At 45.9% G+C, this 18,291-nt stretch overlaps 1 protein-coding gene across 1 annotated transcript in view; it reads right to left on the bottom strand.

Moving 5' to 3' along the window:
* Positions 1-18,291, bottom strand: part of Spock1 (SPARC (osteonectin), cwcv and kazal like domains proteoglycan 1) — a 494,915-nt gene that overhangs the window by 120,995 nt on the left and 355,629 nt on the right. The window contains exon 6 of the mRNA XM_028863297.2: positions 7,861-7,987. Coding sequence (XP_028719130.1) covers positions 7,861-7,987 — 127 coding nt within the window. The remainder of the gene's footprint in view (positions 1-7,860; positions 7,988-18,291) is intronic.

The raw sequence follows: 18,291 nt of genomic DNA, 5'->3' as shown, positions 1-18,291 counted from the left end.
AAAGACCACATTTTCTTCCACAGCAGTTCTTAACTCTGCATCTCTCTTGGGCGTCTAGACATAAATGAGCCATTTGCTAATTGTTTAACAGTTTTTAAGGAAGGTGTGGGGGAGGGGCGAGAGCAGATGGGTGTTTCCCTGCTTGTTTTCCAATTATCAGCTGGCAGGTGCCAGAGAACAGCCAGAGCTAACTCTTCAGAAACCTGTGCCACTAAGAGACCCCTCTTCTCAGAGGCCACCCCAGGTCCTGGCCGGAAAGGAGCATTCGTGGACGGCAGAGCTTCCGCCAGTGTGGCTAGTGAAGTCCCCCGGGAAGATCCAGCCAATGGAACTAACTCCCTCCAGGGACAGGGCCAAATTGGCCCAGGTATCCAAATCGGAAGAAGTACTGTATACCATGTGCCTGTGTGAGGAGACCTGCATTCTATGTACTATCATGGGCTGCAGTCCTGGAAATCATGTACCTGTATGGGGGAAAGTCGTGGATATCATGTACCCGCATGGGAAGCCATATTGCTTATCATTTTCCTGTATGAGAAACAGTCCCAGCCGAGCCCTCTTGGGGACCCTCTCTGAGTTTCCAAGACCTGAGCACCACACAGAACCTGCTGCCGTTTCTAAATTAGCTTTCCCTTCTAGAAGTAGAATAGCTGGCCCACCTGAATGGAAGATGATCACAGAGCCAATCCAGCAGCCTGGACCCCCTCCCATCGGATAAGCTGCCATCCAGCTCTGCTGGGAGCAGCAGGAAAGGAAAGGGTTTTGCAAATGATGGGCTCCAAACATTCCAGGCACAACCAAGACACTGCTGACAGGATATCTACAAGCTCAGCTAGCATGAATATGCAGGTGTCCTCGAGCTGAGCTCATAGCGGAGATGACCTTATATGTTTTACATCTATCCGTCACAAAGGCCAGGCTAACCTCCTTGGTGCCACTTTAGATTGTTTTCTGCACATGTCACAAACCACTGCCCCAGTCTTGAACGATGTCAGTAGGTCTGTCTGTCCCATCCCACACATTCCTATCCTATATGAAGGCAGGTGAATGCAAAACTATGACTCTTTAATGGGATCCCCCAAGCCTTACAGGGCAAAGTCCAAAGTCCTTCTTGTGGTCTTCAAATTACTAAATGTGGCTGATTATTTCTCTATAATCAGCTATTGGCTCACTTACATCTAGATGCAAGAGAAAGATGTGGCGTTAAGAGTTGCTGTAGAAAAAGATACTCCCCCACCTCTTTAGAAATTGCACATGGGACAGCAAGGCAGGAGCACATGCTTTATAGACCTGTACCCGCCCCACTCCCTGGAAGGTGACCCAGCCACACTGATACTGGATGAGCCCCTCCATGTACCTTGCTTTCTTTCATCCTTCATACCTTCATCCTTTTTGCTGAATGAAGGCTCCAGATCCTGTTCCTTTCAATATCTGTTTCTTTTCAACCATAAGATCTTGCTAGCACCACTGTTAGAATTCCTAGCCACTCCCCCAGCTACATGACCACACATGCGCCGTCCAGTAACCAGGCAAGATGCTTAGTCACCCCAGGGCCTTAAATCCTACATAATCCACGCACTGTGTGATCATGTAATTTGTGTGCAGTGTGATCAAGTAATCTATGCGTATGCGTGGCATAGCTAGGTAAACCCATATGTGCATGTGCAGGGTGGGGGTGGGGGACCTATAAAAGCAGGTTCCACCTATTCCTCAGCCCTGCCTCCTGCACAGTCATTCCATAGATCTATGCACACCCCTTCCATTCCCTTCCCTTAATAAACTCTTATAGTGGGTTTCATTGTGCCTCAAGGCTTCTCTCCCATGGTAAACAGTGCCACTTAATAAATACATTGTGCTGCTTAATAAATAACAACCACCACTTTCTCTAAGATGACTGCCTAGTCCTCCAAACTGGTAGGGGTGACCAAGCTCAGTGCTCACATAGTACCTTCAATGCCCCTCATCCAAACAATGACTGTCTTAACCCAACTCTATGACAAATGTCCAAGGGTGGGTAATGTATAAAGAAAGTTCATTCAGCTCACAGGATTCCTTCACTACCATATGCACCATAATGGTCATGGTGATGGCATCACAGTGGGGACATATATAAGGTGATCAAACATTACAACACAAGAGCCCATGGCCCAGGATGGGGTCCAGTCTTACTCTTTATAAAACAACTCATTCTTAGGAGAAGTTATCTACAAATTCACCATTAATCTCACCCAAGATCAGTGTACCCAATAACTTAATTACCTTTAATGAAGCCTGGTCTCTTAAAGGTACCATATGAATCTCCATTACATAAACTCCCATGGGACAAATTACCTGCTATAATCTAAGCATGCTTTTCACTGTGTCTGTCTTCCTTACGAGTTCCATGCAAATAGAGCATTATCCGTTTTGGCCTTTGCAAGTGACTCTATTATGCACCATGTCTAATACTGAGGAATAAAGAATTCAAGAACTGTTGAACTTCTGCAATGCATCTGTTTTTCTGGACAGAAGACTGGTAGAAAAGACAGTAAAGGAAGTAGCCTGACACTAACTACCCAGAAGCTAAGTTCAGGGATAAAGCCAACTTCACACTCTGCAGTGAGCCGCAGTGTTGGCTTTGTCTTGCCATATAGCATCATATATTATGTCAAGATTGCAGCCTCATGCATTGATCTTAGGTTCTGGGGAGTCAGAACTACATCGGTACCTCTGGGGTTGAAATATTGGGAAGTACCTGCTGCAGAATGGTATTCTTGAGTATCTCCTCCTCTGTCAGTTCTAGAAGGCTCCACCTATCCTAGGCAGACACAGAAGCAAAGCTTGGTTGATGTGTCCCCAAGAAAGACACCTGTCTCATGGCCAGCCTGAAAAGTGGGCTCTGCCTTTGCTGACCCTCCACAACTGTCAGACCCATCATGAAGAGATAAAGAATTCAATTGGAAAGTGGTGACTGCTCATCGAGGGTGTGGGTTTTCCTGGCAATGACAGGCCATTTTTATAAGTTGGACTTCATGATATGAAAACACTTCTGCTTACAAGTGCACCATGGTCTCATCTGGTCTCTGTTTTCCAATATCGATGACTTCAAAAGGCCATAGCTCCATGAGAGAGGGAGCCACTGTTTATTAATAGTTAACCCATTCATTCACAATAGCTGAACCTCTATTAATGTTCTTCAAAGGTTTGTCTGCAAGACCCCCTCTTTTAATGTTCTTCAAAGGTTTGGTTTGTCTGCAAGACCCAAACATCTTTTTGAACCTCAATAAACAAGCAGCCATGTATTGAGGGGCAGTAAATAAAATACCTAGTAGTAAACCCTACCAGATGGAAATATGCCTTCTGGAAGAAAGTCCCACTGAGTTCCATTGTGGTCTCCGTCTCAGAGGCCTTAAGCAGTCAGTACAAGGCCGTGACTTAACCATATTTGATATATTACATTAAGAGGGAACAAAGCAGAAGATGAGGACTGTTGTGGAATATTAATAAGATGTGTTACATTTGTTTATGCTATGGAACATTTGTTTTAATGATGCAAAGATGTGTTGTATTCTTTTATGTTGCATTTGTTTAGCTCTGTGAAGCTGTGTTACTTTGTCTGCCTAAAACACCTGAGTAGTCTAATAAAGAGCTGAATGGCCAATAGTGAGGAAGGAGAGAGAAACAGGCAGGGTTGGCAGGCAGAGAGAATAAATAGAAGGAGAAGGTTAGAGAGAAGGAGCAAGAAAAGGAGAGAGGACTCCAGGGGCCAGCCACCCAGCTACACAGCAAACCATGTAGTAATCAGGAAAGACAAGTATATAGAATAGAGAAAGGTAAAAGCCCAGAGGCTAAAAGTAGACAGGCTAACTTAAGTTAAGAAAAGCTAGCTGGAAATATTCCAAGCAAAGGCCAGGCGTTTGTAAGTAAGAATACATCTCTGTGTGTGATTATTTGGGAGCTGGGTGGCCGGCCTGCAGAGAGCCAGAGAGTGAATAAACAAACAACTCCAGAGGACCCACCACCACCTTTCCTGGGATGCTGTCACTCCTACCACGCTGCCTCCTTGTTTTAATGTCACTGCAGTGGGTAGATCGGGTAGATCCACACACACCCAGGCAGAAGGCCAAGGGCATCAGAGCCTTCCACAAGTCTTATCTCAAGGAACCTTAGTGTAACATATTCTGTAGTGTGGATCTGGAATACCCACCAGCCTAAGTGTTGAAGGCTTGACCCCCAGTCTGCGACAGTGCTGGAGGCAGTAGGACCTTTGGGAGGTAGAGCCCAGATGGAGGAAGTTAGATGACTCAGAGTATGCTCATAGTGGGAGGGGGGCTCTCATAATGGGGTCTCAGGTCCCTTCTATTTTTTTCTTTTTTTTATGGCTACCACAGGCCGCTTCTGTCCTATGGCATGTCTCCTCGATGTTGTACTGTGCCTGAACAAGCCCAAAGCAATGGAGCCAAATGACGATAGATTGAGACTTCTGAGGCCACCAGCCAAGACAAACTTCTGTGAAAAGTAATCGTCTCAGGCATTTTATGACAGCAACAGACGATTAACATACCATATGCTAACAATTTCTGATGAGCTATCTTCTGTCTTCTTCTTCTTCTTCTTTTGCACCAGGAAAATACTTGAGCAATGCTGGGAGACAGACTCATCCCACTTATTCATGAATTGAAGGGTACTGCCTGCCCTGGGAATGGTGTTGGGGATGGGGAAGGCCACAGAGTGCTTCTTCACTCAATTCTGTGTAGAGACCAGTTCTCTGAAAAGTAAGGAGCCATTGTAATGGGATCTTCCTAAAACAAATTCTGCCTTCTAACCAAGTTATCCACCTGCACCAGAAAGCAGCACCTGCTCTGCATACAAGCCAATTCCAGGATGACAGGAGGGCCTTGATCAGCAAGTTTCCCAGACAGGTCTTGAACAACTGACAGCACTTTAGGCCAATGCATTAGACAGGTCACTGCTGCCTTGCAGCTCAGGGGTCCTGAGAGCTGCATTTTAATTTCCTTCTGTGAGTGAAATGCAGAGGTCAGAGGAAAGGTTTTGACCAGGGATTGATAACCAAGAAGTTCTAGTCTCTCACTGGTGGCTCATAGCTATCCTATCTGAGGCTAGAGGAGAAGACGGCTTACTCATATCCACAGGCACAAGGTTATATTTCCATAAAATAAAGAATCACCAACATCTAGCTTTCTGCCATAACCCCAGGCTAGGTATGTAACTGAGCAACTTGGTCCAGGATGGGGATGACTGGTAACTTAAATGTCTCTATCCATCCAACTTGGTCATAACCAGGGTAGGTTATGCACATTGGACTTCTGTAGTTCCTCTCAGCTAAAGTCTTAATTGTCTCTTCTGTGGCCAGTGATACTGAACATTCACCACACACTGTGCCCCATGCTTGGCAAGGCTAAGAATTTACATTTGTGTCTTCAGGATTTGACATTCTTTTTTTTCTTGTCTTCTTCTCTCATATATTACATCCTGACTGCAGCTTCCCTCCATCCAGTCCCTCCCCCAACCTCCCTTCTCCCCCAGATCCACTTCTGTTTTCCTTCAACAACATCACAAAGCAGGCCTCCCGACACAAAACATGACCTAACAAGTTATGTATGACTAGGCACAAACCATCACATCAAGACTGGATGAGGCAATCCAATAGGAGGAAAAGGGTTCCAGGAGCAAGCAAAAGAGTCAGATACCCCACTCCCACTATTAGGAGTCCCTAAGAACACCAAACTAAACAACATAATATTACATACAGAGGACCTAGCTTAGGCCCACACAGGGTCCGTGTTTGTCACTTCAGGCTCTGTGAGCCCCTAGGAACCCTGCTTAGTTGATTCTGTGTGCTATGTTCTCATGGTGTCCTCTGCTCCTCTCTCTTACAATCCTTCCTCCCCCTCTTCTGTGGGGTTCCCCTGGCTCCACTTAGTGTTTCGCTGTGAGTCTCTGCATCTGCTCCCATCAGTTGCTGGATGACCCCTCTGATGGCAATTAGGCTAGGCACCGATCCATGAGTATAGCAGAAAATCACTAGGAATCATTCTATTGATTTTTCCCAGTCATGTTTGGTTCTATTCTGGGTCTCTGGGCTGTCCTGCCTCTGGTTCCTGGTCATTCAGGCAGTGTCAGGTGTGGGCTCCCTCTCCTGCCATTGGACCAGTCATTGATTGGCCACTCCCACAGGTTCTGTATCACCATTACACCAGCACATCTTGCAGGCAGGACAGATTACAGGTTGAAGGTTCTGTGGCTGGGTTGATGTCCCAGTCCCACTTCTGGGAGCCTTGCCTGGTTATAGAAGATGGCAGGTTCAGACGCCATATCCTCCATTACTAGGAGACTTCAATAGGGTAACTCTCGTAGATTCCAGGGAGTTTCCACTGCACTGGGTTTCTATGTTGTCCACCAAATGCCCTCAATTCCAGTCATCTCTCCCAACCCTGATCCTGCCTGTTCCCATCCCCACCTCACCCTAGTCTACCCACAAAATCTCTTTATTTCCCCTTCCCAGGGAGATCCATACATCTCCTCTTCTTGTTACTTAGCCTCTTTTGGTCTGAGAATTTCACATTCTTAAGGCAAATGCAACATTCAGCATCTTGCAAGCCTGAAACTGCCCTTAAGTTTTCATCCTCTGGTTTGGTCAGTGTCCCCTCCCTGACTATCTTTGACACCCTCCTCCTCATATTGCATACCCCACCCCTCACCGTGGGAGCCACCTGGGTGTCTAATCAGCTCTGCAAACACATGATGCTTCCCAGTGGGAACATCTTCTCCTACTCTTAGCTCAGAGGACACCTCTCACAGAGGGACCGGCAGTGTCATCCCTACCAAATCAGGTCTCTTCCCACCTCTCTGCCTCTCCCCTCTTCTCTTTTATGTCTTCCTCCTCCCTTTTCTCCTTTCCTCTTCTTCCTCCTCCCCCTTCTTGTCCACCTCCTCTTTTCTCTCTCTCAGTGTTGCAGCGCTTGCTAAAATTTGAAATGACACATTCATTTGCTGATTATTTGTTTATTTTTGCCTCTTCTACAAGACTATGACCTCTCAGTGATCAAGGTGGCACTCGCCTGCCCCTACCACTCCCATGTTTGGCTTGGTATCTGGCACACCTGTAGGTGTTAGGGGAGTAGATGCTGAGGTGATGGATGGGTGTTCTCTCCTAGGATTTTGGAGTAGGAGGGAGTCTGACTCTGGAGAACTCAGCTAGTGGCAAGAACCTCAGCTAAGTTCTAGTAGCAAAAAGACAGTCTTCCTAGCATGTAAGCTGGGGAGGCCATGATCTCTTGATAACTCCAATAAGACTGAAGATAGCAGGCCATGAGGGTTCTTCCCAGGAGTCTGTGGTGTGAGCAACAGCCTGGGGAACACAGAAAACAGACTGTGTGCAGCTGGAGAGGGACAAGGGGGAGGGCAGAAATGCTTGAGACCCACACAGCAGTGTGACCCAGGGTGACCTAGGTATTCTCCATAAGAGCTCACTAGCCACAGGCTCCACCCCAGGAAACTGCCCTGGGACTCAGGAAGGCAGACAAGGCACACAGCTGTGCAGCAGGAAGTGAGAAGTACTAGAGGCTCCCCCACTCCCCCCCCACTCCCCCCCTTCTCCACCGGAAGCACTAACTCCCAGGCTGTTTCTCCATGGGTCAAGCTATGTGGCATGAGTCTTTTGGACAGAGTGCATCTCCCTCCCCGCTCTGGCCTTCAGCCACTGCAATCACATTTCACTTTGTTTTTCCTCCTTGGCCAGATGTTATCTATCTCCGAGTCTGCCTTCCCCAGAAAAACCAGGCTGCCTGCTCAGAGAATGGAAACCTGGCAAACAGACGTGCAGGGGTGTTTATAATACGCACAACAATAAAGACCAACCTTGGATGTGTATGTGTGGCCATCAGATCCGCAGACCATCGCTGACTGTGCCACGGGGCAGGGCTTGCACTTAACCAAATTTGAAGGTCCAACCCAGTGTTTATGAGCCACGTTCCCCTTCTTTTGCCTAAGGAAGAAAAAAGGGGGATAAGTTAGTCAAAACTCTGCCCTGCCCCCATCGATGTTTCCCTAGGTTCCCAAAGAACACAGCTAAATACATACACTAAAGCATCCCTAAAACAGATAAGAGGCCCAAGGGCTGCTAGTCAGAACTCCCATTTGTTCCAAGTCATTAAAAGGTATCAGGGGGTTTTCTCTCCAGAGCACACATTCCACCCAATAGCTGAACCAAGCAAAATGGTAGCTATTAAAACACTGCAAATCACGTACCCACATGGAAAGAACATCACAGACATTTCAGAGACAGTGAGAGAGAAAGCAGTACAGTCTGCCCCATGGCCCCATTCAACACATCACAAGTGTCTGGAGCAGCTTCCACAGCCTTACACTCTCCTGGGGCCGCTGGCCAGCTTCCATATGGGTACTACATGCCACGGTGTGAGCACTTTCTACAGAAATTCTCCAAACACCACCAGGAGACTCTTGCACAGCTGTAGGACACCATTTCTGGGTATACCGTGAGGCGATTTCACTATAGCTACCAATTTGTCACTTGGCGAAGGCTAGAGTGATGTCACTTCCAGCTCTGGTTTCCACGTCTCACCTTTGTTGTGGTAAGTGGCAGCAACTGTGGTGGCTGTGTCCACAGAAAGGACCCCATCTCTGTATCCCAGACACTGAGAGAGGGGCCTGCGGCTCCTGCCATGCCTTCTCCCTTAGCTGAAGCTGATCTCTATGCAGTTCCCCCGTGTGAATCCTGTGGGCCCAGGGCAAACACCTCCGCACTGCCCATCATCCCGGCACTCAGCACTGCTCATCAATCAGACACTTATGATTCCCTTGAGGTCTTTTGCTCTGGCAATCAGTCCTGCATGGTGATTAGCATGTGGACTCTGCAGTCGGAAAACACAATTCACACCCAGCTCTACCACTTACAGTGTGACCTTGACAAAACATTTAATGTTAGAAATCCCAGTTTCTCATCTGTAAATGAAAACAGAAACTACTTCTGGTGGCCATTATAAAGATCACAATATGTTACGGTCGGAATTCAAAATGCCCCAACAGGCTGATGTACTGGGGGTGTGTTTGTGGGAAATGTTCCATACTGGATGATATGCTGGGGGCCTGTTTGTGGGAAATGCCCCAAAGGGCTGATGTACTGGGAGCTTGTTTGCTAGTTGAATGTGCTTTTAGGAAATTATTGGATCCTGGGGGCTCTGATACAACAAACAGATTAAGCCCTTAAGGGATTGAAATATAATGGAATTACAAACTGCAGGCAATACTTATTTGGGGGAAGATCTCTGGGGAAGAGGCATGTCCTTGAGAATTATGTGGTCTGATCCCTTCCTCTGTTTGTTTCCTCAGTTGCTTCTGTCATGAGCTGAGGTGCCTCTGTCACATATTTCCTGCTTCCACCACCATGATGCTCCGCCCTGGCACAGGCCTAGCAAGACTGTGAACTAAAACCTCTTAACCCCTGAGACCAAAACACACAATTTCTGTCTTCATGTGGCTTTACTTAGGTATTTATTTTTACAGCAATTACTATAACTAGTACAGCCTTCAATAAAAGCAATAAAAATGGCAGATATTACAATTGTTTCCCCAATAGATGAGACTATAAAGAAGGAAGTCACCATTGCATGGAAATGTGATAAGCCCTTGGGGCCTAGATCCAGAGAGCCTTTAACCACAAAGAACCCATGAAGGTAGAAGGAAATCTGCTTTGCCAGGTGAGGAACTACACCCCTGTCCCTTGGGAATTCAGCTGTGGAGTCTGAGGGGACTCACACTCTTCCAAAGGAGAGGAAGTGAGCAAGAGAGAGAGGTGAACACAGGAAACACTAATTCACACTTTCATTAGGAATTTAAAGGAGGCCATGGGTGAGGAGAGTATGTTTGGAGAATTCCTGGAGAGCAACATCAAAGGGAATCAGTTCATACCCATAGCATAGCCCCTGGGCCATCAGGAATCCAGGCTGGAGAGAAAACATTTCTGAGCCTGTCTGACAAAGAAACAGAGAACAAAGTTCTAGGAGGGCGGAGACCACCCAGGATTGACCTTGTTTTACTAAAGAGGGAACTGAAAACACCAAGAGAGGTGGAGTCCTGTCTGATCCATGAATCTGATTGGTTGGTGAGGCTTAAGGTCTTCAGAGAGTGTCCAAGGATGAAGCTCTGCCTTGTTCCATGTCTTAGTTACTTTTCTATTGCTACTGTCACAAGACATCATGACCAAGGCAACTTATAAAAGAAAGCATTTGATTGGGCTTAGAGTCTGTGGTGGTTTGCATGAGAATGTATGCTCCCCCACCCCCGCCATAGACTCAGGTTTGAATACTTGGCCCCTAGTTGGTGAAACTGTTTGGGAAGGATTAGGATAGGTATAGGAAGAAGTATGACATTGGGGAATGGACTTTGAGGTTTCTAAAGCCCATGTATTTCAGTTAGTATTCTCTCTCTCTCTCTCTCTCTCTCTCTCCCTCTCTCTCTCTCTCTCTCTCTCTCTCTCTCTCTCTCTCTCTCTCTCTCTGTGTGTGTGTGTGTGTGTGTGTGTGTGTGTGTGTGTGTGTGTGTGCCTGCCTTCAACTTGCAGATCAGGATGTAAGCTCTTAGCTGCTACACCAGCATTACGCCTGCCTGCCTGCCTGCCTTCCTGTTGCCTTGCTATGGTGACCATTGAACACCAACATCTGGAAACTGCGGGCCCTCAAATTCAATGTGTGTTTTATAAATGGTCTTGGTCATGGTGTCTCTTCACAGCAATAGCATCCCTAACTAAGGCAGAAGTTTCAGAGGGTTAGAGTTGAGAGCTCACATCTTGATCCTCAAGCAGGAGGCAGAGGACACAATGGGAATGGAGTCAGTCTTTTGAAAACTAAAAGCCTGCCCTCAGTGACATACCTCCTCCAACAAGGCTACACCTCCTATCCTTTCCAAACAGTTCCACCAACTGCTGACCAAATATTTAAATATATGAACTTATGGAGGACATTCTTATTCAAACTACCACAGCCCACCTCAGTCCAACTTTGAATAGCAGCTTTACAATTCTTTGAGGAAGGATTCCCTTGTCTGTGCTGTTGGGGGTCTACCTGTTTTCCAAAAGCTACTCACATTGTCCTTATCTCTCTATCTGTGATGGAAATTTTTCATCATTTGAGTTTATGAATCACATGGACTTGAGGGCTGCTCTTATTTTTCAGCAGACATGACTTTCTCAAGGTCTGTTTAAGTCAACCAGCACACATAGCCATGTGAGACTCACCAGGGCAGAGGAACGGACTGTCAGTACATGGTTGATCTTAGGGCCCAGGATTTCTTCAGCAGAACACGTCACATTTATCATCATTCACACAGCACATTGTCTGTCACTGACAGTGAGTCAGCAAGAGCAAGGAGATATGCTTACATCCGGTAGCCCTTCTCATGGGTTAGGCCCCAAAAGGCTGAAGCAATTCCTGTTCTGAGCTTCCAGAGGGGCGATAAAGCCCACAGGTTTCCCTGGAGGGAGCACACCCATGTGCAGTGATGCTTTAGGAGAAAGAAGCCTTGGGGAGTTTAGCCAGAGGCAGGAGAGGGAGCAGCGATCACTGCAAGGATGGAACCAGCCACCAATCACCAGCCCACGACAAGTGCTCTCTCAACTTCAGTATTGGATTACATTCTCTAAGGGAGGCAAGGAGGTGAGGCTGGCTGGCGCCTACCGGTTACGGCCCCTCGTGGATGTTTAAGGTGTCCCTGTGGGGTGGAGGTTCTGCCCATGCCTGCCATGCGGTTGCCACTCTGCAGTTAACCATGGGGTCACAGAACGTTAGAGCAGCAAGCACCTCCCAACTGGTCTAGATGATGTCACTTGTCTGCATGCATTCAGGGCTTACTGTTTGGCAACGCATAACTGCTTGGTGTGCTCTTCCCTGGGGAAGATTATGTCTCTCACTCTCCACATTCCTTAGTTGACCGTAGTTCTTAGTGCGGGGTTGATGCCTTGTGATCTTTCCCACGTCCACTTTGGTATGCTTACTGTTGCCCTTGTTTAGTTGGTTTAGGCGGCCACGTTGGTGAGGCTGTATGGGTGTCATTTTTTACATTGGTTGGTGAAAGACACAGACTCACGGGAAACTCACTGATCCTTTGGCCATTACAATCTTTCCACCCCTGTTCTGCAATGTTTCCGAGCCTTAGGCGCAGGAGTGTTTTGTGAGCGCATTCATTGATAATGGACTTCACAACTCTACATTTTTATTGGTTGCCGTTTTCTGTTATACAGACTAAGCAGGTTATATTTAGGTATATATATGTATATGTGTGTAACAACATATATCAATATGGCAATCAATAAAAAGAGAGGCCATTAATTTGAAAGAGAACAAGGAGGAGTATATGGGAGGATTTGGAGGGAAGAAAGAGAATGGAGAAATGATGTAACTATATTATGATCTCCAAAATGAAAGAAAAATACTTTTAAAAAACTAATTAGATAAGTAACTTTGCCATATAAAAGAAGAATTAGAAATGTAGACGGAAAGCAATTTGTAATGTCACACAGGCATATGGTACTTGCATCATAGCTATTTTCCTGGAAAATCTTGGCAATGATCTAGTATGACTTGAATCTCCTACTGGGATCAGCACTGCCATTGGAAGGGCTCAGTTACATAAGAACAGCTTCTCTGAAGACTTGTCCCTGGCTCTCTACCTGTAGAAGAGAGGCTTGCCATGCCCAGGGGTGAATGGTCATGGATCATGTCTAGGTAGAAGCACTCTAGGCCTTGCCTCAGATGTTGGGGAGACTTTTAGTACAAAGCCTTCACCATTCCATTTTGCTGCTGGTTCCAAAGACTCTGGAACACCTGTTACAGGAGAGCAGTCCTGGGTGTTCCTTATTCCAACACAGGTAGGAGCTCGACAGAAATGGCACTCAACCTGGGACATCTATCAAGAAGCTGAGCCTGGAAAGCTGTGTGCCACCAGATGTAAGCCAATGGGGCTTAACTTCCCTGATGCCTGTGTGTGTATTGGATTCCTCCGATCCAGAACAAATCATAAAATAACAACCAGCTCAGTCAAAGCAAGTGACTAAGAATTCTAACTCCAATATTTCAATTTCTGAGTCAGTGAAGAGTGAAACCCGATGAAGCAGTCTTGATGGAAATGCTGTGCCCAGTGTCACAGACATTCATCAACACGGGTGACACAGCAATTTGGTCTGGAGGTAGGTCCAGTCAGCCTTTCCCTGGCCACAGAGCTGACTCATCTCTGCCTGGTAAGACTGAAGGGGTAGCCTCAGCTCCTGCGGTTGATGACATGGCAAAGAACACCCCAGCCTCTAAGGCCCTATGGACTGCCAGACAGAGCAACCATCACCAGAGCTCCTGCTCTGTCTATTAAACCACTTTCCTCAAGTTTTCTGCTAGAAGTCTACCAAATTTCCCAGCATTTATATTTCTAAAGTAAATTCATGGTTCTTAACTACATATCTAATCATGTGATGCTCACACATGAGAGCCTCACTTTCCTGTCTCTCTGGCCATACTACAGACTCTGAGTTTGGTGGCAAATTACTACAGCCTGTCTTATTAGTCTCACTATTAGCTCGATCCAGTAGCCAACCCGTATGTGTACATGTGTAGATGCGTGCACCAGTTTCTGTTCCACCCACATTCAGCTGCTTCCTAGAGCCCTCAATGATGGCCTCTGTGTCATCGTGCTTCACCCTCCTCCCTAACATACCTTCACACCTGCCTGTATGTCTCCCCCACACCAATCCCCCCCCTTCAAAGGCTAGCTCATATATTAACTCACCAGGAAGCCTCCTGGGGCCTCTTCACAGACAGCGGCACTGTACATGCCTTCCATTGGCTTGTAATCACTTCCATGTCAGAGTTCCCAAACAAGCTCCTTGACTCTACCTGACCAAATAGTGAAGTCTTCATCTATTCCAAAAGAGCACATACATACCAGGGTGGAAGCTCGAGAGCCACCATGCACATTCCTTCTTTCCTATCCATACCACCTTCCCACTGGGGCCTACTGAGTCTGTGTCCAACCAACTACTGGTGGTATCCACATCTGTTCTACGTACCATTCAAATTTGAGTTTGGCAATGGCTTCCTATCTTCACAACAGATGCCTATTCTGGCTCAGGCGTTCAATCCATTGCCCCCTATGAGCCTTTCCCAGCCCCGTGACTAGCAGCACACCAAGTTGTTGATCATAGCAGTGTTTGTTCCAACACCAAATCTTGATCAGACCCAGTGGTGACATTAACCACAGCACAAAGTGGCTCTTCTGTGTCTGTCTTCCTTAGGATACTGTGCACTCCAGAAGGGCAGTGATTTGTTTTATCTTTTTTTGTTTTGTTTTTTTTTTTTTTTTTTTTTAAGAAAACAACCCTTATCAATTCTTCTTCCTCCACCTGCCTCTGAGAGGAAAGGCTGGGCAGTTTTTCTTTTGTCATATGCTATACACAGTCTTTTAATTAATTGAGAAATATTATCTATGCCATTGATAAAGAAATGTAGACCAGAGCAGAAATATAAAGAGTGTACTCTATGAGAAGATGCTAATGGGCTGCCTTCAAACAGCAGCCACTTCTTCTAACAGATTCAGAGGGTGACACAACACCACATGTGGCCACCGTGTTAAATTGATTTTGCTCTGAAATGTTCTTTGGAACACCAATCAGAAGACTTCTATAAAACGCACTAGCAAATCACCTATCCATACTCATTATATGCATAAGAACAATTCAGTGGCCATGGATACAATCACACACTTACAAGGTGATAACAGGTTGATCCTGTCCAGGTTCCAAGAAATGTCACCTTTAACTTTTGGCTGCCGACACTGGTGCTTCCCACTCCTGCTTTTGCCTCAGCCATCTGCCTCCCCCATCACACACCTGCAGCAAGGTGATGCCAAGGGAGTCTGGTGACATCAACTGTGACCTAGCAATTCATTTGCTGTCGCAGAGTGGCGCCATGGTCAGGCCCACAGCACAACCTGGCAGGACAATCACTTTCTCAACAATAAATATATCTGTAAGAATACATTTACCAACATAATCCTGCTGTTTGAAATTCAGCAATTTCTGTCAAAATATTTTAAAGGCAAGAGGGAGGGAGGTCTGGGAATGGGTGGCTGATCAAATGTTGACTTATTTTCTTTCAGCCACCAAGGAGGGGCTTTCCTGTTACCCTCTCCTTCCCTCTGTTGAGTGTAGGTGGGTAGGACTGCTTCCCTCTGTATGTGAACAGCTGGTGAAGGGTAAAGCAACTCCGAAGAGTAAGTGACAGCCAGGCCAATCCATTTGCTCTGAGTAACTACCATATACCAATCTAGAGGCACAAATATATCTCCCTGCTTCTTCTCACAGCAACTCTCTGGGGGTAGCCACCATTAGGACCCATTCACAGGAGGGAAAAACAAGGCTTACATAAATCTGTCCCCATCAACAGACCTTATTTCCTGGCTTGTCTTTGTTCTCTGGTTGTCTGTCTAAGATGGGCCTGTCAGCCTGGAGGTGTGAGAATCCATCAATGGACAATCTTTCCCCAGTAATAACAGCATTGGTTTGCTGTCTTCAAAAGACTGCATGCATTCTATTCTCATGTTAATAGCAAACTGCCCATTCAAGAATAAAATTGAATTTGTTTTCAAAATCAAAACTAATTGGTTCTAAAGCAGGGATGGGAGATCCCCAGATCGTTGACATGGTGGCTATTTTGAACCAGAGACAAAATAATGAATGTTAATTGAAATGAAAACATGTTAACCATTGGAATAATCTGTCGTGTACAATGATGCTGTGATTTCTTGCTTGTTAAGGTTATTTCTGTCATTATCCTGTGTCATAAAATTACACAGGAACAACATAATGGCTTATGTCATTTGTGAAAGCTGTCCCAGTGAAAGAGACAGGTTCCCACATGAGGGTTCTCCATCCCACCATGCATGGGCTTACAAGTCCTTGTTTACAAGTGAAGAAGGTTCCAGATACAGGATCCTGTGCAAACAAGGACAGTTTTATTAACGAGGTAACAGGGCTACAGAAAATAGCACGTCTCTGGGCAAGGCAGTACCCAGTGATACAAAGTACTCAATGGCATAAATACAGACTGTTTGCGGAAGCTGGAAATATAAAAGGACAGGAATGTGATATTGAGAACGGCTGCTAAATACTTATGGAGGGCTTATAACAACACACCACTACTGATATGGACAGGACCCTCTGTTGGTATTAAGTAGCCTAGCCTGTGATAAGCTCCGGTGAGGCTACAGTCATTGCTTTAGGCACTTTTTGTGAACTTTCCCATTTACTCCTCACAAAAGCTCCTAGAGGCAGAAAACTGTGATAGACATAGGGAATCTGTGAGGGAGAAGGAGCGGGGGAGATTTTGTAGGCAATGCAGAAATGGGCGATGGGAAGGACCCAGACCATCCCCCTGAACCCACCCAGCATTGAGGTGGGAGGTAGCCTCTGGTTTATCTGGAAGGTCTTGTGTGGCTCCATCCCACCCTGGTTGGTCTAGATGAGGAGGGTGAGGTTCACAAAGCATCTCAGATCAAGACTGGGCATGACAGAAGAGTCTGTAGAGTCCAGATCAAGCAAAGAACCACACTCTAAGCCAGCCCCGAGTCGGAGCACCAAGTACTTTCAAATACATAAGTACACTTACTTTAAAAGTCATAGAGTAGAATCAGGCCCAACCAAAAGCTATGTGCCTGGGAATCCACGATTCCAAAAGCAAAAACAGTTCTTAAAGTTCATGGCCTGTTTACAAACTGACTCATTTCAATGTGGGAGTTTTTGACCTGCCCTTCACCTGGGCTTCAGGACAGCCAAGGCAGCTGAGATGCAGCCATTCTTTGTCAGAGAGGAGTCAGCTTGTTCTTATTTCTTGAAATGTTTTTAAAATCCCAAGTTGTCAAAATAGAAGGAAAATCTCCCAGAGTAGGAAGGATGGTGGGGGAGGGGCCCATTGCCTGGGCATAAGGGGAAACCCTGAGGTGGATCACCCTATCGGATTGAGCCTTCATCTTAGTATTTTGACTCTTTTAAAGCTAAGATCTCAAAACTGAAGGCACAAGCCTTCAGCACAGGAATCCAGAGACAGTCTACTTTTTCAAAATGCATAAGAGTGTGCTAGACACTGAGCAAGAAACTGTAAGGTAAAGGCAGATTTGCAGTCTCTACCACCTCTGCTCAGAACAATTGTTAGTGCAACTTAGTTATTATGAACAGGATTAGCCCAGAAGAGGTGCTACCTTTCTGACTTTTGTTTTATATATATTTCAAAACACTAGAGGCACATAGACCACTCACCAGCTTTAAAACAATTTGTGTGCGTGTTAAGAAAAGGACTATTAGTCTAGCTAGCAGTGGCTGATGTTTGTATTCCTAATGCCCAGGATGCCGAGGCAGGAGGATTGTAAGTTAGAGACTTTCCTGGGCTATGTAGTAAGTACCATGACAGTGTAAGCTGTACTGTTTGGGTGCACAAATGGCAGGGATGAAAGGATGCTTGACTGTAACTTCTGGTGGTTCATTGGGACATTAGTTGAATCACAGCTTTTTAGACTTGCAAATTGAATCTATTTGTCCTGGGACCCTGGTCAGAGCAGCAACCTCTAGCCTGACACATTCTCAGTATTTCCCAACTGGGTAAAGAAGATTAGCAGATTGACTGATCATGTAAATGCCACCAGTCTTCTGTAAACAGCCAGTTGGGAGTCACCTGCCTTTAAGAGAATGACAGCTCACAGCCAGTGGCCACAGGGCTCTGTGAAGCAGAGAATAGCACAGTTGTCACATAAAAAATCAACTGGTTCACAAGCTTGGGTGCTAGGGCCAACATGTAAAAATTACATGTAGGTTCATTCTCTACCTGCCCATCACCAACCCCACCCCCACCCCAACACACATTACAACTCCAACTAAAATTGTGCTTGGTCAAGAAAAACCGCCAAGTCAGCAGCATAGCAAGATATTAGATAAGGCTGGAGAGGTGGCTCAGTGGCTAAGAGTACTGGCTGCTCTTCTAAAGGACCTGGGTTCAATTCTCAGTCACATGGTGACTCATAACCATTTGTAAGTCCAGTTCCAGGAAATCTGACACCTTCTTCTGGCTTCCACAGGTACTATACACACATGATTCACAGACATACATGCAGCAAAACATCCATACACATAAAACAAAAATTAAAAAGTAAAATCTAAAAAGACCAAGGCCACTAGAAAAATGTAGAGTTGACCCTTCCTTACTCCCTTAGGGAAAAGGTGGTTTTAAAATCCATTTCTTC

Source organism: Peromyscus leucopus, chromosome 5 (genome assembly GCF_004664715.2).
Source record: "Peromyscus leucopus breed LL Stock chromosome 5, UCI_PerLeu_2.1, whole genome shotgun sequence".
Lineage (NCBI taxonomy): Eukaryota > Metazoa > Chordata > Mammalia > Rodentia > Cricetidae > Peromyscus > Peromyscus leucopus.
The sequence above is the reverse complement of the archived record's forward strand: the minus strand, read 5'-3'. Positions and strand labels throughout refer to the sequence as shown.